General features: G+C 47.9%; 1 protein-coding gene across 2 annotated transcripts in view; it reads right to left on the bottom strand.

The window, feature by feature from the left end:
* Window positions 1–587: 587 nt before the first annotated feature.
* MELTF (melanotransferrin) overlaps window positions 588–26,923 on the bottom strand; it is a 48,612-nt gene continuing 22,276 nt past the window's right edge. Inside the window, exons 15-18 of one of the 2 annotated variants that reach the window (XR_007155434.1) lie at window positions 26,417–26,615; window positions 23,952–25,944; window positions 11,390–11,393; window positions 588–601 (exon numbers count right to left, since the gene is read on the bottom strand). Coding sequence is in view for 1 of the 2 variants with exons in the window: in XM_047873928.1 (XP_047729884.1) it covers window positions 25,862–25,944; window positions 26,417–26,615 (282 nt within the window). In the remaining variant the exon portion in view is untranslated. Of the gene's footprint in view, window positions 602–11,389; window positions 11,394–23,923; window positions 25,945–26,416; window positions 26,616–26,923 lie in introns of those variants that run through there. The other variant, XM_047873928.1, reaches the window with a different exon arrangement.

Here is a 26,923-nt window from a genome sequence, read left to right as displayed (position 1 = left end):
ACACCTTGATTCAATCCTAAACAAGGTTAACGTAATTATAAAGCAGGTTCAGAATTCCAAACTCAAGGACATTTCACCATGTGGTTAACTTGGCTTCCTATATAACACACAGACCAGAACATAAGCCACACAACAAACAAGATAACAGAAGGATGTAGGAAGTTAATGAACCAAACTCAAAGTCTGTGGGCCCACAGTTGAGATAAGGTATCAGTCTGGTCTGAGTCAGCCCTTGGCACTTACTGCCTATTATATTCGATCAGTGAAGGATCTCAGTCCTGTTTGGAGATCAATCGGGCTTCGGGGAGCAGCTGCCTTTTTGAAGTGGTCAGACGTAGGAGGGTCTTGTCTGAAGAGTCTGACAGTTTGCTGCAAAATCCTCCCCTTTTAAAAGGGATTTAATCAGTGTTGGGCCCCTGCAGACCTCCTGTGCTTCTGCTGGTGATCAGTCCTGGGGTGTCAGCTGATGCTGGTCTCCGTGATCTCTCATAGCTACACTACCCTTAACTGCTTACGTCATTGCTTGACACAGACTCCTGCTTGACATGAGTAACTCCATCTTGTTCTCCGTGCTGTCAAACTGTTTTTCAGAGTGTGTATACTATTTTAACATTCCCACCAGCAATGCATGAAAGTCCATTACAGTTATCTCTGCATTTTCTTAAAGGTAAAAAGCAGAGTTTCTAATTATGACTGTGTCCAATTTATCAAAAATTTTCCTTGGTGGTTCACTCTTTTTACTCTAAGAAATCTTTGCCTACCTTAATGTGAGGTCACAAAGATTTTCTCCTAGAACTGAATAATTTTAGCTTTTTGCTTAGGTCTATGATACATTCAAATTAATTTTTACATATGATGGGAAGTAGGGATCAGGTTTCATCCCCCCCCCCCCCCCATATGGATATCCAGTTTTCCAGCCAACATTGAGGACCACTGTCCAGGATGATGGCAAGTCTTGGAGACTTAGGCTACTGGTAAATGAGAGTTCCAGTCCCTAGATAGGGAATAAATAGGTGGAGGTGGAGAAGATTTAGGGGGAAGTGTTTTTTTAAAAATATTTTTTAATGTTTATTTATTTTTGAGATGGAGACAGAGCGCAAGTGGGGGAGGGGCAGAGAGAGAGGGAGACAGAATCTGAAATAGGCTGCAGGCTCTGAGCTGTCAGCACAGAGCCCAATGCAGGGCTTGAACCCACGAACAGTGAGATCATGACCTGAGCCGAAGTCGGACGCTTAACCTACTGAGCCACCCAGGTGCCCCTAGGGGGAAGTGTTTTTTTAATGTTTATTTATATTTTGAGAGAGAGAGAGAGAATGTGTGCACAAGAGCAGGGGAGGGGCAGAGAGAGGGGGGACAGAGGATCCGAAGCGGGCTCTGCGATAACAGTAGTGAGCTGATGTGGGTCTCGAACTCCAGAACTGTGAGTTCATGACCTGAGCCAAAATCAGATGCTCAACCAATTGAGCCACTCAGGTACCCTGAGGGGGAAGATTTTAAGTTTGGTTTTGGTTAGCTCGTAATAGGGAGATTTCCAGAAGGTCGAATGTGTAGTTTTGAAGCTCAGAAAAAAAAAGTTCTAGATTGGAAAAACAGTCTGGTTGGCCATCAGAATGTGGAACGGTGGTTCTTAACCTGGGGTCTGTAGACCCAGTTAATTATATGGATAGTTTTGTGTGTACGCATATATGTATATTATTTTTCCTGGGGTGCAGAAGGGTTTCTAATTTCAAAAGGGCCCATGACCCTACAAAGGCTAAGAACCAGTGTAAAACAGTGGTGAGTCCATGGGAACACTGCCAGGGCAAGAAAAGACAAAGGCTCATTTCCCCCACTGTGGCCCAGCTGGAAGGTTCTGTCTGCCTGGCCTTCAGGCACCCTGCCCCTGGGATCTTTGCCTCTCTACTTGCCAGGGTAACGCTTCATCGTCCTTCAGTTTCTTTGTGTCTGATTGAAGTTTTTCCTGCTTTAATTTACATTTTTTAATTGAAGTAATATACGTGTACAGTTTAAAAAGTTCAGATAGAAACCCAAAGCTTACATGAGAAGGGCAGTCTGGTATGAGAGTCTGATGATACAATCGAGTAACCCTGAGGCCTTCTCATCTCTGGGTCGGGGCTCAGCCTCACATCTTCCAGTCCTCCAGGCCCCTGCCTTTTCCTTTGTCCCAACCTCTCTTTCATCTTCCTCCTCCACTATATCACCACTTGGAATCAGTACTAGATCCTGTGGGAAACCGGAAGACAGGTGCAGAGCCTGTGCTGAAACCCTCTTCACTTCTTCTGTTCTTAGCCCACAGGGGGTGGGGACCAAGTTCTCAGGTTGTGCAGCCTCAGGAAGAGCCGAGGTCTTGGCTCAGGTCCTCCTGTGGTTTCCCTAACTCACAAGTGACAGGTTAGCTGTGCAACAGTGTTTCCTATGTTGTCAAGAGGCCGGAAGAGCTGGGATGGGGAGTCGGTGCTCAGGAATGAGCTGGCTTTGCCACCAGCGAGGTGTGACCTTGAGCAGGCCAATTCCTTCTCTGGCCGACGCAGCGCCCTCCTGACTCTTGCACCCAGCCTGGAGGCCTTCAGTGATGGGGAGTATCCTGCCTGCTCTGCCATGTCCTCAGCCGCCTAACAAAGCAGCTTATTCTCTTGGTCCCCGTGTCTCACAGGATGGGAGGAAGCAGCCACGGCATCTTAGGATGGGGAATGTTGGACTTTGCCATTTGGACATACCACTTGATGCGGAGGATGTTTTTACCTCAAGGAAAATTTGAATCAACACATTTAATCCAAATTACGTAAATGTTGATTAATGTTTGGACAGAGAATTTTCCAGAGTAACTTTGCTAAGCTGACAATTAATTACTTGATGTTCTTTTTTGCATCCAGTTTTCTTTTTGAATGAACTACTTTTAATACAGTTTAAAAAAACAATGAATGGCCTGTCTTGGTTCCACTAACATCTTCTGTTCCTGTATGACACAAAGTGCTCATTCTGCAGTGTGTACCTGGAACAGGCTTGGCTGGGATCTCTGAGGATTGGGATCTCCAGTTTGGGAGCCTAATCTTCTCTCTAAAATGGGAAGGGAAACCGCTGAACACAGAGTGCCACTCTGAGTCAAGACTCAGCTCAAACCGGGGCTGGCCTCTCTCAGCTATGTGATCTTGCATTAAACCCCCTGGGCTACGGGGCGCCTGGGTGGAGCAGTCGGTTAAGCGTCCGACTTCAGCCAGGTCACGATCTCACGGTCCCGAGCCCCGCGTCAGGCTCTGGGCTGATGGCTCAGAGCCTGGAGCCTGTTTCCGATTCTGTGTCTCTCTCTGCCTCTCCCCCGTTCATGCTCTCTCTCTGTCCCAAAAATAAATAAACGTTGAAAAAAAGAATTAAAAAAAAAAAAAACCCTGGGCCTCATTTTTCTCATCTCTAAAATGGGAATAATACCTATCACCTACCTCAGAAGAGCTGTTTGGGACACATCAGAATAAGTAATTATTACCACAAACCGTAATAGCATTAAATAATCACTTGTGTAAAGCTCCTAATCCCAGCGTGTAGTGAGAGCTCCTGGAATGTTTTTCTGTTAACCATCATTAAGGAAACAAATTCTGTTTACTTGCTCTCACCACTGGGTGGCACCACAGATTCGATTCTATGACTATTTTGTTCTCAAGGCAGCTTTTGTGTTTGAACCACAGCAGGTTTTTTTTTTTTTTGTAGGTCACAACCAACCCATATTCAGCAGTTACACATAGTTCTACCTGAAGTTTGCAGTGCGCCCTGCCCTGGGCTGTTTCATTTTGGCTTTATCTCAGCTAAACCCTGACCCATTCCAGGGAGTCTCCCACTGAAGCTTTTAGGAAGCCTGGGCTGTGTCCTTGTCACCGGTGGTTTGAGCCTATGCAATACCCCCACTAGGAAGCCAGGACTTGCCCCTAGAGACTCAGGGCCAAGGACCCATCCAAGCAGGGAAGAGAGAGCCAGAAAGACAGCGTCAGGGTTAAGAACAGAGCCCAGAGAAACGGCAGACTGATGATCTCAGGATTTGATCTCCAGAGTCAGAAGTCCCCCATTCTCCATGAGCACACGTTTCCTTGCTGGGCCTAGGAAGCTATTCCCCAAGACATTCAAAGGATGCACCATATGCCCAGGTGACCCTGACCTCTGTTTCTTGCTTCTTGTTCCCTCTCTCTCTCATGAGGGATGCTGGCCTTGAATCCCCAGCATTGTAAAAGAAGTTGAGAAACAAAGATCTCAGATCATTAACAGAATTGACTGGTGACCCTAAGAGGTTGGAGTGGCTCACCAGAAGGCTGGGCGGGGCTCCAGGCCCCATACACCTGGGTGAGGAGCAAGTTCTCAGGCAAAGAGCCTGTCTGATCTGTCCTAAAGCTAAGCAAGCCTCCATATTCATGGGGCGGGGCGCTGCAGGTAGGAGGGTTCCTTTGGGCCATCTGTCTGTGGCTCTCCAGCCAAAGACACCCCAGGTTTTTCATCTATAGATGAAATTGTTGCAGGATTTTTTTTTACCTCAATGCCCAGGATTCATTGTCTCATTGCTCGGAAGAATGAAGAGATAGACACAAAATAAAATGAGCAGCAGGCAACGGTTTATTAATAGAGTATAAGATCAGAAAGGAAGAATAGTATGAAAACTCTCTTTAGAGAGAAGGGACCTTCGAAAGTGAATGGCCGCAACTACAGGCAAGGGACTTTGTTCTATAGGGTTCTGGTCGGCAACCCCTCCTCCCTTCTGTTCTCCCTTGTTTCTTCTCAGGTTCCACCCTTAATTGGCTAGGTAACTCTAAATGCCTAGTCATTCCTTCTTGATTGGCTTGTTTCTATTGTATGAGGGGTGGTCTATGGCCATACTGTTCCTTGCGGGTCATATGTTTTATGGTCGACTTATTTTTAGTCAGGTCTTTTGTTTGTCCAATTCCTGAGGGAAACCTGTGGGGGAGTAGGCGGTGTCTGCTACATTCTTAAGAGGAATTTTATGCCTGAGGGAGTTTGCTCAAGCCCAGACTTTCCCAGAAGAAATGTTTTAAAATATGTATATTTCCCCACCCAGGAGCCTTCAAGCCTTAGCCTCTCCCTTTCTGCTTACTGAATCCTATCTTTCTCTATCATAAAATTGGATCTGTTGAGGGAAAAAAGATCAGTGGTTCTCAGGGGTTCACGGGAAGGGAGGGATGAATAGTTGTAGTACAGGGAAATGTTCTGTATGATATTATAAGATAGATATATGTCATTACACATCTGTCGAAACCCATAGAATATACAACACACAGATGAACCCTAATGTAAACTATGCACCTTGGTTGATAATATACCAATGTTGGTTCGTCAATGATAATACGTGTACCATTCTGATGTAGGAAATTGATGGTGAGGGAGGGGCAGAGCAGGGGTTATGTGGGAACTTTATACTTTCCATCCAATTTTGCTGTGAACCTAAAACTGCTCTGAAAAAAAAAATCTATTAATTAAAAAGGAACTATTACAAACAGCAAAATGATTCAGTAAGATGTCTGATTTAAAATTAATATTCAGGGGCTGGGTGGCTCAGCCAGTTGAATATCCAACTCCTGATTTTGGCTCAGGTCATGATCTCACCATTGTAAGCCTCTGTGGGGCTTCGTGCTGAGCATGGAGCCTGCTTAAGATTCTTTCTTTCTTTCTGCCCCGCCCCCCCTTGCTCTCAAGCACTCGTTCTCTCTCTTAAAAAAAAAAAATTGTAAAACAAGACAAAACCCAAATCTAGGAATAATGAACATATCAATAGAGTCATACTAAGAGAAACATAAAGTAAAACTCACTGAGTTGAGGTGGCCGGGTGGCCCGGTCCATTAAGTGTCTGATTCTTGGCTTTGGCTCAGGTCATGATCTCATGGTTTCTGAGTTCAAACCCCGAGTTGGGCTCCTTACTGGTGCAGAACCTGCTTAGAATTCTCTCTCTCTCCCTCTCTCTCTGCCCCTCTCCTGCTTACGATCTCGATCTCTCTCTCCCTCTCAAAATAAATAAATAAACCTAAAATGAAAAACTCACTGAGGTACCATTTTTACCTATTTGGTTAATAAAAATTGTAAAGTCTGATAAGAGGTTGTCGAGGAGGACATGAGACTTTCATATGTTGCTGGTGGCTTTGTGAACCAGGACAATCTCTGAGGCACACAATTCTGCAATATCCATAAAAATTACTATTATTATTTTTAAAGACAAGTTTTGGGTTATATACCTTATTTCCATGCATTTACTCAGCATTTTCCCCTTTAGATCTTAAACTGCTCTTCTGAGATCATTTTTCCCCCTTATAGTGCAGGTTTCTTGATGGTAAATTCTCAATTTTTACTGCCCTAAAACTTGGAAGATAGTTTCGCAGAGTTTGTAATTCTAGGTTGGCAGCTATTTTCTATCCATATTTGCAAGATTGTATTCACTGTCTTCTGACTGGTTGCTGTTGGGAAGTTGTTTTTTGCAAATGACCTGTTCTTTCTCTCTGGCTGTCTTTACTATTTTATCGTTGGCTTTGTTTTCAGTTTTACTGAGCTGTGTGTAGGTATGGACTTATTTTTATTTATCCTGCTAAGAATACCCTGTTTTCCTTCCTAGACTTCTGATAGAATCTTTTCCACTAGTTTTACATGTTTCATGCCCATTATCTTTTTAGATACCTTTTTCCCCTTCATTCTTGTTATCCTCCATTTTTGAGTTTCTGATTCTGTACATAGAATTGATTAGAGCTTTGTACTCTCACTTCCTGTCTCTCTTGCACAGTGCTTCCTTTATGTTTCCCCTCTATTTGTCTCCGTTGCTCTTTGCTAGTTTATTTACTCCCAGTTCTGCCATTCTTTCTTTGTGCCTAATTGATATTTTATTACAAGAATTATATTTTCATTTCAAAACATTTTTTAAAATCTGTTCATGTTGGAAAATCTCTTATTGCTTTGTTATTTCATTCATCTCTGTGATTGCTTTAAACTTTTCACATATAGCTGTATTTTTAAACTTTTATTTAGAAATAACTTCGCATTGGCAAAAGAATTGTAAAGACAGCACAGTGTCCCTTCACGCTAACATCTTCTGGGACCATGGCATTATTTACCAAGACTGAGAAATTAACATTGGTGTAACGCTATTAACTAAACTGCAGACTTCGTTCAGATTTCATCCACTTTCTGTTCCAGGATCCCATCAGGATACTGTGATGTACTGAGTCATCATGACTCTTTGGATTCCTACAGCCTGTGATTACATCACAGTTTTTCCTTGTTTTTCATGGCCTTGGCTTTTGAAGAATACTGGTCAGGTATTTCACAGACTCTCAATTGGGGTTTGTCTGGTATCTTCTCTGATTAGACTGCAGTTCTGGATTTGAGTGGAGAATATCACAGAGGTGAAGTGCCCTGCTCATCGCATCATATAAGTATCAGCTAGTTACGATATCACTGATACCGGCATGATTTACTACTGGTAACATTCATCTTGTTCTTTTGGTTAGGGTGGTATCTGCCTGACTTTTCCACTGTAACATTATTATTTTTCCCTCTCCGTATGCTCTTCGTGAGAAGTCAGTCAGAGAGTCCAGCCCAACCTCAAGGGGAGAGGAGTTAAACTCCTTACCCCAGAGGGAAGAGTATCAAAGAATTTGTGGATGTATGTGAAAACCGATGCGGTAACTAACAATATTTTGGAGGAAGTACTTTGAGTCTATGCAAATATCCTGCTTCTTTAGAGTTTGTCTCACTAACGTTAGCATTTACTTGTGGATCTTACCTGCAGGAATTATTACTGTAGTATATTAATGGTGATGTTCTATTTCAGTCATTCCTTCTACATCTATTACTTGAAATTCTTCTGTAAGGAAGAATTTGTCCCTTTCCTCCTATTTATTTATTCAGTCATTCACAGATGTGTTTTTTACATGGTTATATATATAAAAAAAAGACTTTAAAATCAGAAGAAAAATGGACTATTAATTGAAGACAGGAAAGGAAAAAACAACAATAAAATGTATGCTAAGGGGTGCCTGGGTGGCTCAGTCAGTTAAGCGTCCAACTTCAGCTCAGGTCATGATCTCACAGTTTGTGAGTTCAAGCCCCGCATCAGGCTCTTCGCTGACAGCTTAGAGCCTGGAGCCTGCTTCAAGTTCTGTGTCTCCCTCTCTCTCTGCTCTTCCCCCACTCATGCTCTGTCTCTCTCTCCTTCAAAAATAAATAAAAACATTAAAAAAAATTTTTAATAAAAGAATAAAAATAAATAAAATGTATGCTAAATAGAATATACAAAATAAGATAAAAATAAGCCCTAATATAACAGTATTAATAATTTACAACTAAAATGTCACTAATTATAATATACATAAAGGCCGTAGATATCTCGACAGAAACTCTTAGCACTGATACCTTGGCTGTAAGGGACACACTTGAAACAAAAAGATAGAGAAAAATTTAAAAGAGACAGAAAAAAAGGATGTATCAGGTAAATATAAACCAAAGAAAGTTGGAGTAGCAATACTAATATCTAACAAGATATAATTCAAGGTAAATTATTTAAGATATAATAAATAATTATATTATATTATATTATATTATATTATATTATATTATATTATATTATAAATAATTCAAGATATAATTCAAGGTAAATATGAATTTGACAATTCATATTGTCAAAGAGCGATACAACATGCCCTGAAATGGCCACAAACATATGCATCTAACAATAGTCTTAAAATATATAAAGCAGCAACCCACAGAACTGCAGGAATTGTAGTTGGATTTTAATGAAGCCACCTCCTCAGGAAGAGATATATCAAAGCAAAGATATAGATGATTTGATTGACTCAGTCAATAATCTTAAGAGTGAAGATATATCAAGAGACAGAGGCACCAGTGTCCATCTCCCAGAGGTGAAAGTCAGGACAGAATTCTCTGAATTAGAAACACACGATGGATTTGGGTTGGTTTTTAAAACATAGCGTGAAATGAAAGATAAAGTGAGAAGGAGAATGAGATTTATTAGCACAGGACAAGGCATGTCAGTTAAAGACACATGCACATGAAAACACGCCTGCTTTACAGAGATGGAAGGATACCCATCGAACATGCCGGAGCAGATGCCTATGGTGGAGCTGCGGAGGGGTCCGTCAGGAATTGGGCCAAGGGATAAGAGGAGATGATAAATAAGTAAAACAGGAGACAAGCCTTGTGGGCTGATGGTGATAAACTCTGAGCTGAGGCCAATGATAAGCTCAGCCTGTCCCTTCAGGACACATTCCTAATTGCAAATCTTGCCCATCAGCAGAAAGGTTTGTACAAAGCAGAAATTACTCTAGTGGTCATGTGGCCTTCAGACAGCAAATTCTCCCTGGAAAGTCACAAGTGCCTGGGGCCCCATAGGCAACTCTGGAGGTGGGCACTGCCCATTCCTGGCACCAGGCACCAGGTCAGCTGCCTTCCCAGCCACTGAAAGCCCCCTCAAACTGCATCTCTTGGGAGCCACACATGCTGAGCTGGAGCCACCCAGAAACTGGGTCCAGCTCAACTTGAGCTTCTGGATTTCTTAAGCAGTAAGTGTGAAATCCTGAAAGCAAAGTCCTCCAGGCCAGCTTCCAAGGTAGGTGAGGTTTCTCACTGTGGCTCCCTCTCTCCCTCACCTCCTGTTCCCACAGGAATGACTGGGTAGCGAGCAGGTCCAGCAAGAAATCTCAGAGAGAAATGGTCTCACACGGCGAGTTGCAGAGCATCAAAAAAAGGAGTCTTTTAAAAAATGTAAAGTTGCCCAAGGACTCGAACAGACATTTTTCCCAAAGAAAATATACAAGTGGCCAGTAAGCACGTGAAAAGATGTTCAGCATCACAAATTATCAAGGAGATGAAAATCCAAACCACAATGAGACAGCGCGTCACACCCGTTAGGATGGCTATTGCAAAACAAGAAAAAGAAAAGAACAAGTATTGGAAAAGATGTGGAGAAATTCGAACCGTTGCGCGCTGCTGGTGGGAATGTAAAATGGTGTAGCCACTGTGGAAAACGGTATGGGGGTTTCTCGAAAAATGAAACGTAGAATTACCACATGGCCCTGGCAATTCCACTTTTGGGTACTATACTGAAAAGAACTGGAAGCAGAGTCTCAAAGAGATATTTGTACACTCATGTTCACAGCAGCATTATCCACAACAGCTAAAACGAGGAAACGACCCAAGGGCCCGTGGGCCGCTGAATGGATAGGCACAATGGAATGGAATATTATTTAGCCTTAAACTAGAAGGAAATTCTGCAATATGCTACAGCATGAATGAACCTCAAACATTGTATGCTAAGTGAAATTAAGCTGGTCACAAGAGGCCAAATACTGTATGATTCCACTTACATAGGGTAATTAGAAGACTCAAATTCATAGAGACAGGAAGTGGAATGGTGGTTACTAGGAGCTGGGGGGAGAGGGAAACAGTGTTGAATGTGTTCAGAGTTTCAGCTGGAGAAGATGAAAAACTTCTAGACAGGGATGGTGGTGATGGTTACAGAACAATGTGAATGTAATTACTGCCACAGAAGTGCACACTTATAGCGATGCCTGGGTGGCTCAGTCAGTTAAGCCTCTGACTTCAGTTCAGGTCATGATCTCGCGGTTTGCGGGTTTGAGCCCCACATTGGGCTCTGACAGCTCAGAGCCTGGAGCCTGCGTCGGATTCTGTGTCTCCCTTTCTCTCTGCCCCTTCCCTCTTGCTCTCTGTTTGTCTCTCTCAAAAATAAATAAACATTTTAAAAAATGAAAAGAGAAAAGAACTGTATACTTATACGTGGTTAAAATGGCAAATTTTTATGTTATGTATATTTTACTGCAATAGAAAAATACAAAGGTGACTTAAGAGGGGATTCTGCAAAGCCCATGCGTTTCAACAAGTGCAACCTCCACCCCACCCCTTGGGGAGTTCCTCTCATTCTCAGAAGCCATCTGAGGTTGGCGTGGGAAGAGAGGAAGCCTGGCTTTTAAAAGGCTGCTTAGCCGGGTGCCTGGGTGGCTCAGTGGGTGAATGAGTACCCCACTTCGGCTCAGGTCATGATCTTGTGGTTTGTGAGTTCCAGCCCCACATGGGCTCACTGCTGTCAGTGCAGAGCCCCTTTCCATCTCTCCCTTTCTCTCTGCCCCTCCTCCCACCCCCTCAAAAATAAATAAAACATTAAAAAAATAAAAGGTTGCTTAGCCTCTGATGGAAACGGGAAGAAAAGAGTAAGGGCTTCTTGTGGTCCTGGTGGGGGACATTTCTTGTCATCCTCTGCTGACAGGACCCAGCTCCTCTGTCCTCTTGCAGGAGGAGGGTCTGGAAACAGGTGTACATGCTTACATTTCTGTACACACATCCATAATGTATGCGTGGGGACTTGCACAGGCAATCATACAGAGCTGGTGTTTTACTGAAAGAAAGAAGTTAATCAAACTGCCCTCTCGGCCTTAGCAGCTGGGGCAAGTGTCATCCTGAACGTTCCTTGTGAGCCTGGATGTTCCTCCTCCCTAGCACTACCCACCCTCTTCTGTGGGGCCAGAGACTCTTCAGCCGGGAGGGCTGATGGCAGAGTGGATCTGCAGGCAGAAACTGCTCTTGGCTCTTGGTACCCCCTGCAAGAGGAGGAAGGGACCTCATGCCCTGAGTGAGGCTCAGCTGAGCGGCCAGCAGGCTGAAAAGCTTTGCTGCCTAATTCCGACCTCTCCAAGGGAACCTCCATCCTCAACCCATCTCTAACATCAGCTGGGCCAGCACTTCTGTTATCAGTGGCATGTGCGGGCTCCCACAACCACTGACCCTCCTGCCCGGGGCCCTGAGATGGTTATGGAGATCCGGAGCGTGGGAGATAAAGGCTATTGCACCTGGACTTTGGCTGGGGCGTCCCGCAGGCTGCAGGCAGGCAGTCCAGGCGGCACTGGGGCAGATTCACTTCTGAGTGTGGCCTGACACTTGCAGACTTGCCTCCACCATGTTCAGGGGCCGGCTCTGCCCGTGGTCACATCCCATCAAGCTCCTTGATTCTCGGAGCCTCACCTGCCTGTCCCATAGAATGGGGGTAATACTAATAGCTTCTCTGGGGAGGGGGCCTCAGGAGGGAAAAGATGAGGTAACAACAAATGTTGGTTACCGATAGTCAGGATGGGGGGTAGACACCTCCTGGCCCTGATATCAACCAGTAATTAACATATTATCCATTCTTTCGCCCAGTAAATACCTTATTGAATCCCGGCTATAGTCTAGGTGAAGCTTGGCGCTGGGAGACAGTGGGCAGAGGGCAGCCTCTGTCTCTGCCTTAAAGAGCCTTGTGGGGAGACAGACCTTTCCCAGATAGAGACACTTAATTGAGCGGGACAGAGAAGAGCCGGGCTAGAGCGTGGCACAGGGACCTCTGGTTTGCTCCTTCGGGTCAGCCTTTCCTGGGCAGCTGCCGGGCTCTGGGACACGAGGAGCTGGGTTCCCAGAACAGCCTCTCACTGGTGGAGAGGGCCCCGCCCACGCTCAGGGAGGAAACATACTACTTCTGAGGAATGTGGGGTAGCTGGCTGTCAAAGGTTAACTTCTGCTGGGGCTGGAGATGCTGCAGATCACAACCGGCACCGGTGTTTTGCGATGTGTCTCGTAAGCATTTTTCATCAGCAGCTGTCTCAAAGAGACCCGATGGGGCAATACAGTGATGATGGCAGGGATCACTGGTTATAGCTCTATAAACCAAGATTCCTAGAGTCGTAAGCGGGGCTCTGGGAGATGGTGGGGCCGAACCCCAAGCCTCCGGGGTGGTGCTGGCAGCAGCCGCTCTGTGCAGACCTGGGCTGTGAACAGGGGTGAGGCGTCGGACTCCTCCAGCTGGGCCGTGCTCCCCGAGCATGGGGTGACTCTGAGGGCTAGACAGGGAGTCTGTGAGGCAGCACAGACCCCAGGCAGGCTCAGCCTCCCGTGGGCTGTCAGTCTGCAGGCCAGTAGACAGCTTGCAGAGGCCAAGGTTCACCATGGCCTCCAAAAAAAACACTTAAAACACCTCTCTAAAAAAAACACTTAAGAAATGCATGCTATCCACAAGCTACTGGACAAGGATCCAGTTTGTCACTATGGCCTTTTTGTGTAGTGGCTCTGGGATCAAACTGCCTGGGCTCAAATCCTGGCTTATTAGCCGAATGACTTTGGGCAAGTTACTTATCATTTCTGAGCCTCAGTCTCTTCGTCTGTAAAATGCAGTCTCTTTATCTATAAAATGTGGCTATAATATGAATACCTACTTCTGAGGGTTGTTTTGAGAGGTAGATGACATAATTTATAGATAGAATCAATCTAGTACAATGCCCAGCACAGTAAGCACACCCTTTAGGCGTTAGACATTCATATGATTATTGGGATTAACTGTGGGCTTTGGCTATCTGGATTTGAATTCAGCTCCATCATTTACTCTGTGTGATGTCGGGCACATTGCTTCCCTTTTGTGCAGTGGCCACTGTGATCTGCTGCCCAGAGCCCCCGCCAGGACTGAGGGTCTCATTTCCCCGCTGCTGGGGGTGCGGGTGGTTGATGGGTCCCAGATGTGTTTCTCTCTGGGACTTGCCCTCAGTGGAAGAGAGCTGTGTTGTTCCAGGTCACTCATGCCCCCCCATACCCCGCCCCCCCCAAACCTGCTTCTGCTGGATGGTCACAGTAAGGGTACAAATGCCAGGTCTTCGTGCCTCAGGGCAGGATGTCCCTGAAGGGCTGTCAGAGTTCCCTGCCGGATCAGCTGGGGTCTCCCTTGTTACTGCACTGCACTTCCCCTCCTCTCTGCGCATTCCAGACTCCCTATCCCCTGGCAGGTGTTGTTGCTGAAAGCACTCTCCAATAAGCCTGCACTCTGTCTTGGAGTGTTTTCTGGGGAGCTCAGCCTATGACAGGTGCCAGGGAAGATCCCAGAACAGCTTCTACAATGGGATCTTGGTGCCAATCTCCGGGAGCCCGCCGGCAAGGAGGACCTCGGGTACACAGTGTGGTGCAATTGTTAACACTCCCGTGTGGTGAACTGGGTTGGGATACTTGTGGAAGGGAATGCACTGGTGCACGCAGGTCTCTGTACACTGTGTCCTGTTACCCCAAAGCTGGGAACCAGACTCTGAGTTGCAGCCTGGAGCCAGGCCCATGTCAGCGGGCCTTGGTTCTGAAACATGAGGGGATGGGACAAGAGGACTCACTGGGGTCCTTCCAGTTCCAGCGTTCTCCACCAGCCTGCCCTTGTGATGAATTTGGGTGGGATGGAAGTACCCTGGAGTCAAGAGTGTGAATAATTGAAGGTAGTGTGTGGAGGGGCTTGAGGAGGTTTTCTGTGTCCCACCTTGCCTGAAGCAGCCTGTTTGATCCTGGGCTCAGGCCCCCCTGGCTCAGCCCTTACCCCCTTCCCCAGGCCAGTGGGTTCTGATACTAAGGTCCCTGCAGGTGGCCCCACTGAGCTTGGATTTTCATCTACTTCCTTCAGGATGACCTTGGCTTCATAGACTTTCCTCCCCCGCCCCCCTCCCCGCCATGCTTATCCACAGCCTGGCAGGAAGTTGTGGGCTCAGGATCACAGGCAGTTGCAGAAATTGGAAAGGTCAAAACTACAGCCCACATTTGAATTCCAACAATCATACAAATGTCTATTGTTTCTTTTTGAAAATTTTTTTAAATGTTTATTTATTTTGAGAGAGAGAGAGAGTGCACAGAGGAGGGGCAGACAAAAAGGGAGAGAGAGAGAGAGAGAGAGAGAGAGAGAGAGAGAGAGAATCCCAAGCAGGCTCCACACTACCAGTGCAGAGCCCGATGCAGGGCTCGAACCTATGAACCGTGAGATCATGACCCGAGCTGAAATCAAGAGTCAGATGCTTAACTGACTGAGTCACCTAGGTGGCCCCAAATATCTATGCTTAAGACTTCTATTTCTGGTCTGTCAGACCTTGAGTTTGAGTTCCTAGGGTGGCCAGGGCAGGCAGGGGCCTCACTCCATACCCTCCAGAAGACCATATAGGCACTTGACTTTCCTCTTAGTCATGGCTCCCAACCAGCCCATGAAGCAGACACTCATGGAGGAAGTGGAGACTCTGAATAGTTAAGTGACTTCCCAAAGATCTCACAGCTTGTGGTAGAGCCACATCCACATCCAGGACTGACTGGTTCCAAGCCTGGCTCCCTCCACAACTCTGTGCTGCCTCCTTGGTGAGGCCGATTCATAATGTCATGGCACAGGATGAGGAGACAGGAAACGTTAGGCCAGTGATCCGGACAGTGGAAGGTTTTATTTTGGTTTTTGTTCGCTTGTTACTTATTCATTCCCGGGTGAAAAGGATTAGTTATCTTGAATGCTTTAAAACTCGAAATACAGAGTTTAAAGAACAAAGTAAAAATTACCCTAAATTCCACCAACTGTAGATACTGTTAACAGTCTGGTGAACAGATTTCCAGACGGCTCTGTGTGTGCGCGCGTGTGTGTGATCTTATAATGGGATCATATACTGTTTCATAACCTGCTCTTTTTACTCAACAATATGTCATGGGACTCTTTCCACATCAGTAGAGATAGAGCTACTTATAGCTCTATCCTTCATGTAATGGCTGTAGACTATCCATTGTATTTCATTACAAATAAAAGTTTGTACCATGTTTTATTGATCCAGCCCAATACTGCTGGGGATTTAGACCATTTCCCGTATTCTGCTGTCACAAAAACCCTAGGTTGAACACTATTACATGTTTCTCTTGACCATCTGTCCACCTACCATCTTCAGGCACATTCTAGCAGGCTGATCTTAAAGAAAAATTCCTGGGGTGCCTGGGTGGCTCAGGTGGTTAAGCGTCAGACAGGCTCTGGTCATGATCTTGCGGTTCATGGGTTCGAGCCCCACATCTGGCTCTCTACTCTCAGCGAGGAGCCTGCTTTGGATCCTCTGTTTACCTCTCTCTGTGTCCCCTCCCCCACTCTCTATCTCTCTGTCTCTCAAAAATAAATAAACATTTAAAAATTAAAAAAAAAAAAAGAAAAATCCCCACAGCCATGGTCATTCCTCTGCTGCCTCATTCCAGTAGTAGATCCTTGTTTTCCAGGGCTTCCCCCTGCAGCCCCAGTGGCCCTCATCCCAGGTGCTCTTACCGCAGGTCAGCAGGGATACAGCTTTGTTCTCAGGCAGTTCTGGGTAAAGAGAGGCATGAGCCCTTGCCTCCCAACTGTGAAATTCCCAAGTCCAAATCCAAAGACATGACCAGTCCAGCAAGTCCTGCCAGAGTCTGATGGCTGGCAATTCTGAGGGGCTCAGTTTTGCCCTCGAGGAGACAAATGGGCCAGGCAAGGGTGGAAGAAACTTGGGCCAAAGGATGCCAGTGGGCCAGAGGGAGTCCCTGCCAGGATGGAGGTCTGGGCTGGGTACGCCATGGATTCATGCTTTTATTCATTTTTGTATTTAGCAAGCCAGGTCTATGGTAGGGGCTGGTACATGGAATCGAAGAAGACAAGGTTCACAGATGGTAGAGAAGGGGTTCAAAAGGGCAACAGACGATTCTCATGTGCTTGGCAGGAGGGGGGAGGAGGCCTGGAGGACTTGTTGGGAGTAGTTGCTCCATTATCAGACTTTGGTCTATATCTTAGCCAGGCAAGTCCTGTTTTTTAAAAACAAAGTGAGGGTAACTTTCATCATTGTGATTATGACTACCTCTCCTCCCCCAGCACACACATTGCTTTTTGCCAAGGGAAGAGACCAAGGTGAACCTAGCTTTTTACTGTTTTCAGAGATAGGATTTCTTCTCTGCTCCTGCAGTGTGTCCTGAAATCACAGGTCAGTTTCCTGGGGGTACGATGATTCCATCTCTTGATGGAATTGGGGTGCAGAGGAGGACTTCCAGAGGGGGTGAGGAGGGAGGGAGAGGACAGGAGAGTCCCAGAGTCATGGTGGGTGGTGTCAGTCCTATTTCCTGAGGCTCCCAGTTTGTCTCCCTGGAGGTGAGCTGACTCCTGCCAGCCTGATGATGAGCTCAGCTGTCATGGTCACCAGTTAGCGCCTCTGCCCAGCAGATGGCCTTCAAAAAGTGCTTTGGGTGCATTCTTTCTCTTGCTGGGGTAGTTGGGCCCAACCTCTGTGGCTCCTCAGAGAGCTCATAGAATCAACAGGTGCCTTAAGGAATCCATCCCAGGACAAGGCTGTGGCTGGGCTGGAGTGAAGGATGCTGTGGTTTAGGACAACCTGGATCCATGTCCCATTCTTCTTCTTCTTCTTTTTTTTTTTTTTTTAAGTTTATTTATTTATTTATTTATTTATTTATTTTGAGAGAGAGAGAGAGAGAGAGAGGGAATGCACACGTGAGCAGGAGAGGGGCAGAGAGAGAGACAAAGAGAGAGAATCCTAAGCAGGCTCAGCACAGCCAGCACAGAGCCCAACACAGGGCTCGATCCACAAACCATGAGATCGTGACCTGAGCTGAAATCAAGAGCTGGATGCTTAACTGACTGAGCCACCCAGGCCCCCCTCCATCTTTAATCATAGTATCGTGACTTTTTCTTCCCTTCTCCGATCTCACATTTTGTACTTCTGTGGGTGATGGCTCTGCCCCCAGGGGCCCCCAGGGTCATGTGACTCTGGCCCAAGACAATCCACCCAGCACAGAGGTTGACCGGTGACCTGGCTGACGCAAATCAGAAGGGTCCCAGGCTTCTCTCCAGCAGTAGCACCAGCTCTGTGCTTCCTGGGAGCAGAGATAGTTCCAAATGGCCACCCAATTGACTGTGAGGGCTGTGGGAGGGGCACAGGTCTATAAAGCTACCCGGGGGCTTCTTCCAGGGACAAAGGTGACCCTGGGGATCACAAAGGGGATGCTCAAAGACTTATGACAGCTGGACTGAGTTATTGCTGACACCTCTTATTCTGTGCTTTAGAATCTCCCTTTGGCCGATCACTGATAAGACCCCAGGATGTCACCATTCCCCAGGTGATTTCCTGCCCCATCACTGAAACCCACCCCCCAGCTCCCTTATGGCCAGACCTTTCACCTAGGATAGGCCCTGGTTCTTGATTCAGAAGGGTGACACTCATCCCCACAGATGAAGAAATGGGCCGAGAGGGGCCATGACTTTCCCTGAGTCACACAGCCTGTTACAAAGCCAGGCCAAGTCCCAGGGGCCCATCTCATGGTCTTTCCACTGTTATCACTTCTATCAGCTAGGGATACATTCAGCTGAAACAACAGAACGCTGGATTAGCAGTCAGAGAATCAGATTAGACCAGTCCAGGCCTGGGTACTGCTGCTTGAACCCAGTGCTGCTTTTTCCTTTGCTCTGCTCACCATGCCTTTCTCTGTTTGCTTGCAGCCTCACATAGCACGGTGGTCGCTCCATTTTCTAGCTTTCATGTCTGCTTCCTGGGCAGGGGAGGGGAAAGCCTGTGCTAGCCCAGTTCCTTTTAAAACACCTTCAGGGGGCACCTGGGTGGCTTAGTTGGTTACGCGTCTGACTTTGGCTCAGGTCATGATCTTGTGGTTCACGAGTTTGAGTCCCACATTGGTCTATGTGCTGACAGCTCAGGGCCTGGAGCCTGCTTCGGATTCTGTGTCTCCCTCTCTCTCTGCCCCTCCCCTGCTACCCTGCTAGTACTCTGTCTCTCTCTCTCTCTCTCTGTCTCAAAAATAAGTTTACAAAAACATTAAAAAAAAACAACAACAAAAAAACACCTTCAGAAATCCACACCCTGTAACTTCCACTTAGGTTTCATCAGCCAGAACTGGGACAGTGAATCTTTGTAGCTGGCACGTTGCCATCCCGAACCAAACCATCAGGAAGGAAGCGGGGAGGATGTTGGTGACCACAGGCAGAGTCTCCCATGAAGCTGGCTGGATTGGGATTTTGACTAAGAATGCCTTGCTCAGTAAGTCACCAGGCCCTTTTCTTTGTCCCCCTAGTGTCCCAAAGGTCGGCTACAGTAGAGAACATAAAGTAGGTTTTCCCCTGAGTTGGAGGTTTGTGGGAGATGAGAGGCTGGGAAGAAGCAAGAAGGGATTCTGACCACACGGCCTCCTAATGCCAATCTTGCTGTCTTCTCTTCCTGAGAGCCCTTTTCAGAGATGCCTGGTGTGGGGTGCAGGGCCAGTGGGAGGAGGGAGCCACGTGCTGGGCAGGAGAGTGAAGTCAGAATGCTGCCCCAGACCCTTGGCTACCGAGCAGGGACACCTGGGCTAAGTGTTTCGGCATCGTCCTGCACATCCCACCTCTCCCCAGGGACAGCACGGAGGCCGTGGTCAGACAGGCCTGCCCTTTCTTCCAGGCTGGGCCCTGCTTCCTCCATCAGGGCCTCCTCACCACTCACCCTTCCTACCCAGATCCTCAACTCCACTGGGCAGGCACTTATGTTCTCATGGGTGTGAGCTCACGCTGTCCTTAACAGTGGTCTTCAAAGTGAGGTGGCCTGATCAGCCGCATCAACATCACCTGGGAATTTGCCAGAAATGCACATTCCCAGCCCTTGGAATCAGAGACTCAGGGTGGGAGATAGCACTCTGTGCTTTTTTGTTTGTTTGTTTGTTTGTTTTAAATTCAAGTTAGTTAACATAGAGTGTAGTATTGGTTTCAGGAGTGGAATTTAGGGATTCATCACTTACATACAACACCCAGTGCTCATCACAAGTGCCCTCCTTAATGTCTATTTAGCTCATGCTCCCACCCAGCTCCCCTCTGGCAACCCTTAGTTTAAGAGTCTCTTATGGGGGTGCCTGGGTGGCGCAGTCGGTTAAGCGTCCGACTTCAGCCAGGTCACAATCTCGCGGTCCGTGAGTTCGAGCCCCGCGTCAGGCTATGGGCTGATGGCTCGGAGCCTGGAGCCTGTTTCCGATTCTGTGTCTCTCTCTCTCTCTGCCCCTCCCCCGTTCATGCTCTGTCTCTCTCTGTCCCAAAAATAAATAAAAACGTTGAAAAAAAAAAAAGTCTCTTATGGTTTGCCTCCCACTCTGTTTTTATCTTATTTTTCCTTCCCTTCTCCTATGTTCTTCTGTTTTGTTTCTTAAATTCCACATATGAGTGAAATCATATGAAATTTCTCTTTCTTATTTTATTTAGCATAATACACTCGTCTATGCAGACATTTATAATAGATGTCTTCTTTAGAAAAGTGTTCACGTATTAGTAAAATACTGTTCATGTATTAGAAGTGTCTTCATGTATTATTTGTTTTCCTGGGTGTTATATTTGGTAAGTTCTTTATAAATTTTGGATACAAACCCTTTATCTGATATGTCATTTGCAAATATCTCCTCCCATTCCATCGGTTGCCTTTTAGTTTTAATTGTTTCCTTCGCTGTGCAGAAGCCTTTTCTCTTGATGAGGTCCCAATAAATAGTTCATTTTTGCATTTGTTTCACTTGCTTCTGGAGACATACCTAGTAAGAAGGTCAAAGAGGTTGCTGCTTATTTTTTCCTCTAGGATTTGATGGTTTCCTGTCTCACCTTTAGGTGTTTCATCCATTTTGAGTTTATTTTTGTGTATGGTATAAGAAAGTGGTCCAGGTTCATTCTTCTGCATGTTGCTGTCCAGTCTTCCCAGCCCCATTTGCTGAAGAGACTTTTTCCATTGGATATTCTTTCCTGCTTTGCCAAAGATTAGTTGGCCATACGTTTGTGGGTCCATTTCTGGGTACGCTATGTCTGTTCTTGTGCCAATAGCATACTGTCTTGATGATTACAGCTTTGTAATACAGCTCGAAGTATGGACTTGTGATGCTTCCAACTTCAGTTTTATTTTTCAACATTACTTTGGCTATTTGGGGTCTTTTCTAGATCCAAACAAATTTTAGAATTGTTTGTTCTAGCTCTGTGAAGAATGCTGGTGTCATTTTGATAGGGATTGCAGCACTCTGTGTTTTTAAAAAAAATTTTTTAATGTTTATTTTTATTTTTTAATTTTTTTAATGTTTATTTATTTTTGAGACAGAGAGAGACAGAGCATGAACGGGGGAGGGTCAGAGAGAGGGAGACACAGAATCTGAAGCAGGCTCCAGGCTCTGAGCTGTCAGCACAGAGCCCGACACGGGGCTCGACCTCACGGACCGCGAGATCATGACCTGAGCCGAAGTTGGCCCCTTAACCGACTGAGCCACCCAGGCGCCCCTGTTCATTTTTAAAAGAGAGAGAGAGTGCAAGCAGGGGAAGGGCTGAGAGAGAGGGAGACACAGAATCCAAAGCGGACTCCAGGCTCTGAGCTGTCAGCACAGAGCCCAACGCAGAGGTTGAACCCACAAACCTCGAGATCACGGCCTGAGCTGAAGTCGGACACCCAAACAACTGAGCCACCCAGGTGCCCTGCAGCATTCTGTGTTTTAACAAGCCCTTCAGGTGATTCTGATGCGCGCGCAAGTTTGAGAACCACAGACACATACTGACTCTCAGGCTGTGAAACCACTTCTGGGCTGTCAGTGCCAACCCAAAGACACCTGGGAAAGGCAGAAGCAACACCACCTGGGCCACCTGGCCCCTCTGCACTTTGGCACAGAACAGGCAATAACCCTGTGAAGACTGTGAGAACTGAGAGACCCGGAAGTCACTGAGGGACCATTCCAAACTTTCCAGGTTATATATAGATTTGGGAACGGAGATTGAGACAGGAGAAAGTATTTGCCCAACATGAATAGCAAAAGTATTAAGAGAACTAGCATGCAAGGTTAAGTGATCTATTCTTTTTTTCCAAACTGAAGTATCTTTTTAAAAAGTTGTAGCATTTATACTTAATGTGTGCACCTTTCATAAGAACGTCACCCTAAGGAGTCCATCCTCATTATAAACATGTAAGGAAAGCCCCAGGAAGGAGTCTGAAAGTGGGGGTGATATCTCATCTGCAATGTGCTGTGTGGTCCAGGAGGACCTGTCTGTCCTTGGGGGGGGGGGGGTTAGTTAGTCACCTTCTCACCGTCCCTGTTTCTACCACACCCACCCAGTGGTCTCTTCAAATGAGACCAAAGGCAGGGGCAATGGCTCTTAGCCTGACTTCTTTGTGTCTTCCAGAGCCCCGAGAGTACAGCTGTCAGCTGGACAGCTGCGTGCACAGCAGACCCACCCACCCCAAACACTTGCTGGGCCCAGGACAAGAGTACCAATGGAGGCTCACCTCCCATGTGGCTACAAAGTTACAACTCAAGCTAACAAACTTAAATAAAATGTGTCCTGTCCTACTTTGACAAAGAACCCTTTATAAAGAGTTGGCAGACTGGAACATGAGGTGCAGAGCGAACGAGCTCCCATCCCCCAGCTTACCTGATTTTCTTCCCATCCGGGCTCCATCCCATGTTTTCAGGGCCTTGTGCACATGTAAGTGGACATTGCAGCCTGTTCATCAAACTCATTCTACACCTCCTGCAGACTGCAGCCTTCTGACCACCCTTTGGAGGCAGGACCCGAAGAAGAGTTCCTGTGCAAACCCTGGCAACTGGCTCAGGACTCTTCGGGATAAGAATTCCAAAAGCATGGTCTAAAAGATGGTTTAGGCACCCTGGGCAAACAGCACTTTCCCTGTGACTCTTCCCACTGTGGGTGGGTGTGGTCAGAGGGGGTTCAGCAGAGGTCTCTGAAGGCTTGCTTCTCCAAATGTGATCCCCAGACCAGCAGTGTGGGCACCACCAGAGGGCTGGTTAGAACTGCAGCCTCACTCCAGACCTGCCGAATCACATTCTGACTCTAAGATCCCTAGGAGATTCACGTGCACATCCAGGTTTAAAAAGCACTGTTCTAAAGCACAAAACCCATGGCCGAGGTCCCTGTTGCCCCGGTAGATATTAACAGGTGCTTGACAAATGCCAAATACTACCTAAAGCAGACCCGGTACCCAACACTTGGGGATGTTGCCTTGCTCGCAATGATTTCACTTCCTCTTTCTGGGGGGTCTCAGTGGCCAGGTTTTCGCTATATGCCCAATGCTCGCCTGAGCTTATTGGCCCAGTGGGAGACACCTGACCCACATTGGGCCAATCAGATGATTCTCCTGGGAATTTGAAACTTAAGCCCACAAAACAAGCTCTGGGAGTAATGGTAATAGCAATGGTAATAGTGTCTGTCCTGCACCTGGGATGTGCCAAGCAGGGTGCAGAGTATTTTACATGTAGGATAATCCAGACTTGACAAGGACCGAACCAGGTGCGTACTATTGAGCTCATGTTTCAGAAGTGGAGATGGGGCTCGGATGCTAAGTAACTCTCCCGAAGCTTCAAGGGGTGAATGGCAGCACCAGGAGACTCACATGGTGCAGAGACCATGTGGATGCTTTCTGAGGCCCAGGTCCCTGCCCAGCTTCTGAGGTCAGGCAGACCACCCAGTTACAGCACGAGGACCGTGGGAGTGAGATGCAGCTCTGTGAGATGGCTGCAGTGACGGAGGGAGGGTTGGCCTGGGGCAGCGGAGGAGCCGTGGGAAGGGGGAAGGGCAGAGAACCTCCACATCCTCAGCCACAGCAGGGCACTGGCCAAGGCCAGCCCCACTGACTCACTTCACGTCAGGCCAGACAATGCTGCTGGTGAGGACTGTCGGAGATCTGACTTCCCTCCCTTTCCCTCCTCCAGTGAATTAGTGGCCAACTTGCCAAAGCAAAGGTGTGGGCAGCTTATTTTGCAGACACAGGGCAGGTGTAGAAGTTGGCATCCTCCTCTTTATCTGGTCCCCAGAAGAGTGGGTACCCAAGAGGCTGAGGGGGTGGAGGCAGCTGAGATGTGCTGGGGGCCCTTTCAGAGTGGAGAAGGGAGTTGGGTGCCTCACCGGCTGAAGAGGCCCTAACTCTGGCTTGGGGAACAGGGCTCTGAGTGGAAACTGCCATTCTGGGCAGGCTGGGGAGTGGTCTGGGGCAGGTAGGCCTCTGACCAGCTAAGAAGTCAAATTAATCAGCAGCAGAAAGTTTCTATCAGATTCCAAGCCTCAGCAGGTGCAGGGCTGTTCGGCTTTATTTAAAAAAAACAAACCAACATCTTTTATTAGCACTAACACAGTGGTAGCCCCCTGCTGTCACCTGAAAATCCAACCTTACACAGCATTCACACATGTCATACTCAGTGGCTCATGGTTACTGGTGTCATACCCTGGGCAGCACACTAGCCCAGGGTAGCCAAACACAAATACACTCTCACTGGACGAATCTCCCTTAAAAAAAAAAAAAAAAATCAAACAATCGTCAGGTCAGAGAATCATTCACTCCCCGCGGTGAAGAGGGTACAAAGCTTGGTAGTGGAGGCTGCTCCTTCTGCCCTTGGCAGTGGGGTAGAGTTTCCCCAGCATGGTGACTAAGACTCCTCGGGACGGCGCGACTGTGGCCAGGATGCTGCCAGGGGCCTCCTTCACTGCTGAGAGATGGAAGGTATCCATCCCAACGCCCCCTGATGGGGGCGAAGCACCAGGAACCAGCCTGTCATCGGCGTCCCCGAGGCCCCCGCAGATCTAGACGCAAATAGCTCAAGACCCACGCGGCTCCCAGTCTGCTGAGAGGGTGGCTTGCTCCTGTTTCTTCTTCTTCTTTTTTTTTTTTTTTTTTTTTTTTTTTCCTTTTCTCAGGGAAGAAAATTCAGAGGAAGAGCTGGCAGTTCTGGAAACTTTTCTGGCTCCTCAAACAACCGTGGCAAAAATGGAGTAGAGAAGACCCTCTCCAGGCACTTTCTTCTGACTCACAGGGGAGGGGAAGGTGGGACCCTTCCTCTGGATTGAGTGGCCTCATCCAGCTAGTACAGGCCTGGGTGAGGAGACCTCCTGCTGACACAGAGGAGCTGGAGCTCCCCACTGGTGCCTAACCCGGCCCATGGCTCCTGTGACAAAGAGAAGGGCATCTCCCCATTCCTGCCTCTTCAGACGGCTTGTGCTGCCTCGGAGGCCGGGTTACCTCCTGCTCCAGGCCTGGAGCTCTCTGGGCAGGTCCTTGAGGCTGAGTCCTTCCATCAGGAGGCAACTGCCGCTGCTAGATGTGCAGGGGCATCTGAGGAGGGGAGGGCGTCGTGCGGGGGTGGGACAAGAGGATAATCTGAGATGGAAACTCAGGAGGGGGGATGCTTACTGAGAAGCATTTCCTTTGTCTGAGGACCCCCTTGAGGGTTCACCCCTGTGGTCTGTTCTGGCCCAGCACAATCAGGTATGTCGGGTGGTCTGGGCCACGCCAAGCCACAGAAGACAAGGACAAAGGGCTGTCTGTGTCCAGCAGCTTCACCTCCCTGGCAGGCCCGACTGTAGCCTCATCTGGTGGATGCCTCCCTAGACAGACATGGTGTCCTAAGGAGGGAGGCCGGAAGAGGGAGTCTAGAGCCCAGATGGAGAGGGGCTAACAGGAGGTGCCAAGTGTGCATCCATTCCTCAGAGGGGAAGAGGGAACCGGCAGAGGACGGGTCCCCTGGGCAGCTCAGCAGGGCAGGCTCCAGCAGAGAGGGCCTGAGAGGGCCGTGTGGGAAGCGGGGGGCTCAGCCTGTTTCCTTGGTAACTGGCCTTTTCCAATCCTGAGCCTGGTGAGGCTCCTCCGGTGATGGGAGCCTATGGATCTGCAGGGAGGCGGCCTGCCAGCCGTGGGTGGGGCGTGACTGGGAGGCTGGCCAGCTCGCCCACCTCAGGTGGCAGAGGGACAGGTGGTGCCTGGGAGGCAGAGGCTGGGTTCACGCAGGAGCACTGCTCGCATCCAACTCAACTCGAGGTGTGGGGGGGGGGGGCTTTCCTTTAACATTCATCTTTATTCCGGTTTGCAGCAATCACAGAACCTCCTCTTTGGTGTCAGAATCGCAGCTCTGAGGAGCTCCGTGGTTTCTCACACTTCCTGTCTCTCTGAGCAGTGCTAACCCGCTTCACCATAGAGAACAGCCTATTTATGGAGATTTCTGAGTAGGTTTCCATTCCGAGGGAGGGCTAGGCTTGCCTGGAGCTGCTTCAGAGGGCGGTATGGAGAAGGCCAGCTGTGAGGAGTGGCAGGAGCAGCAGCAGCAACTGGGACAGGCTGGGGACCAGGGCCGCTGAGGGATCGAACACAGGCAGTTAAGGCCTCAGAGCACCTAGAGCCGCATTTGCGGGCAGTGGGCACACCAGCGCAGGACTTGACCGAGCGCACTTGTGTGCACTCGACTCTGCGAGGCTCCCTCTTTCTGCCCTGGTACAGTTCTTCTTTCCCCTGGTTTCTTTACATATTCATTCCTTCCAAAATTATACTTCATGTATATTTATGTGGTTGCTTCAATCCTCTCTGGACCATTACTGGCAGCATTTATATTCTTTATCTAGGTCTGTCTGGGTTACACAGCCAGTGTCTCTGCTCTGTCTGCAGTCTTCCTGTTCAGACCACACTCCCCGCTGCCCCCACACCTCACCTTGATCGTCTGTAACCACCCGGAAAGGCCCTCAGTTCACTCAGGATATGGGGTGAAAGGCTGGGAGGGATGACGGGGAATGTGGCGGGACACCTGCTCTTCCCGTGAGGTGTGAACCTACCTGCACCCGAGCACCGCTGAGACAGCATCCCTTCTAGAGCCGCCACGTAGTCAGGGCCCAGCCAGTCTCGGTACGTGGTTTTCTCCCCCACAGGCACCGCCCGGATCGTGGCATCCTTGAAAAGCAGGTCTTGGCCATGGTAGTTGGAGGAGTCGAACATTTTGAACCCATTCTTATTGTGGTCATCTCCAAACAGGTCCTGGAAGCACCACAGGTAGATGTGTTTTCATCTGGCCTCCCCAGTGGTCACTCAGGCTTTACATATGGTGGCCCAAAGAGCAAGGGATTTCAGGGCACCAAGACTGATGTGAAATCACAGGCCTGCCGACCTAGCAAGCTGGAGTACAGATATGATGATAGCTTCCACAGTAAGCAGGATCAAAGTGGCCATCAATCTTTCGGGGGACTCACGGATAATGGAGGATCTGATGAAAGGCCAGCCTTCTCCCCGGGAAAATGTGCACTGACACAGGGTTCTTCCCCACATCGCTTCCGCGGGAAGAAGGG

The sequence above is a fragment of the Prionailurus viverrinus genome, chromosome C2 (genome assembly GCF_022837055.1).
Source record: "Prionailurus viverrinus isolate Anna chromosome C2, UM_Priviv_1.0, whole genome shotgun sequence".
NCBI lineage: Eukaryota > Metazoa > Chordata > Mammalia > Carnivora > Felidae > Prionailurus > Prionailurus viverrinus.
The sequence above is the reverse complement of the archived record's forward strand: the minus strand, read 5'-3'. Positions and strand labels throughout refer to the sequence as shown.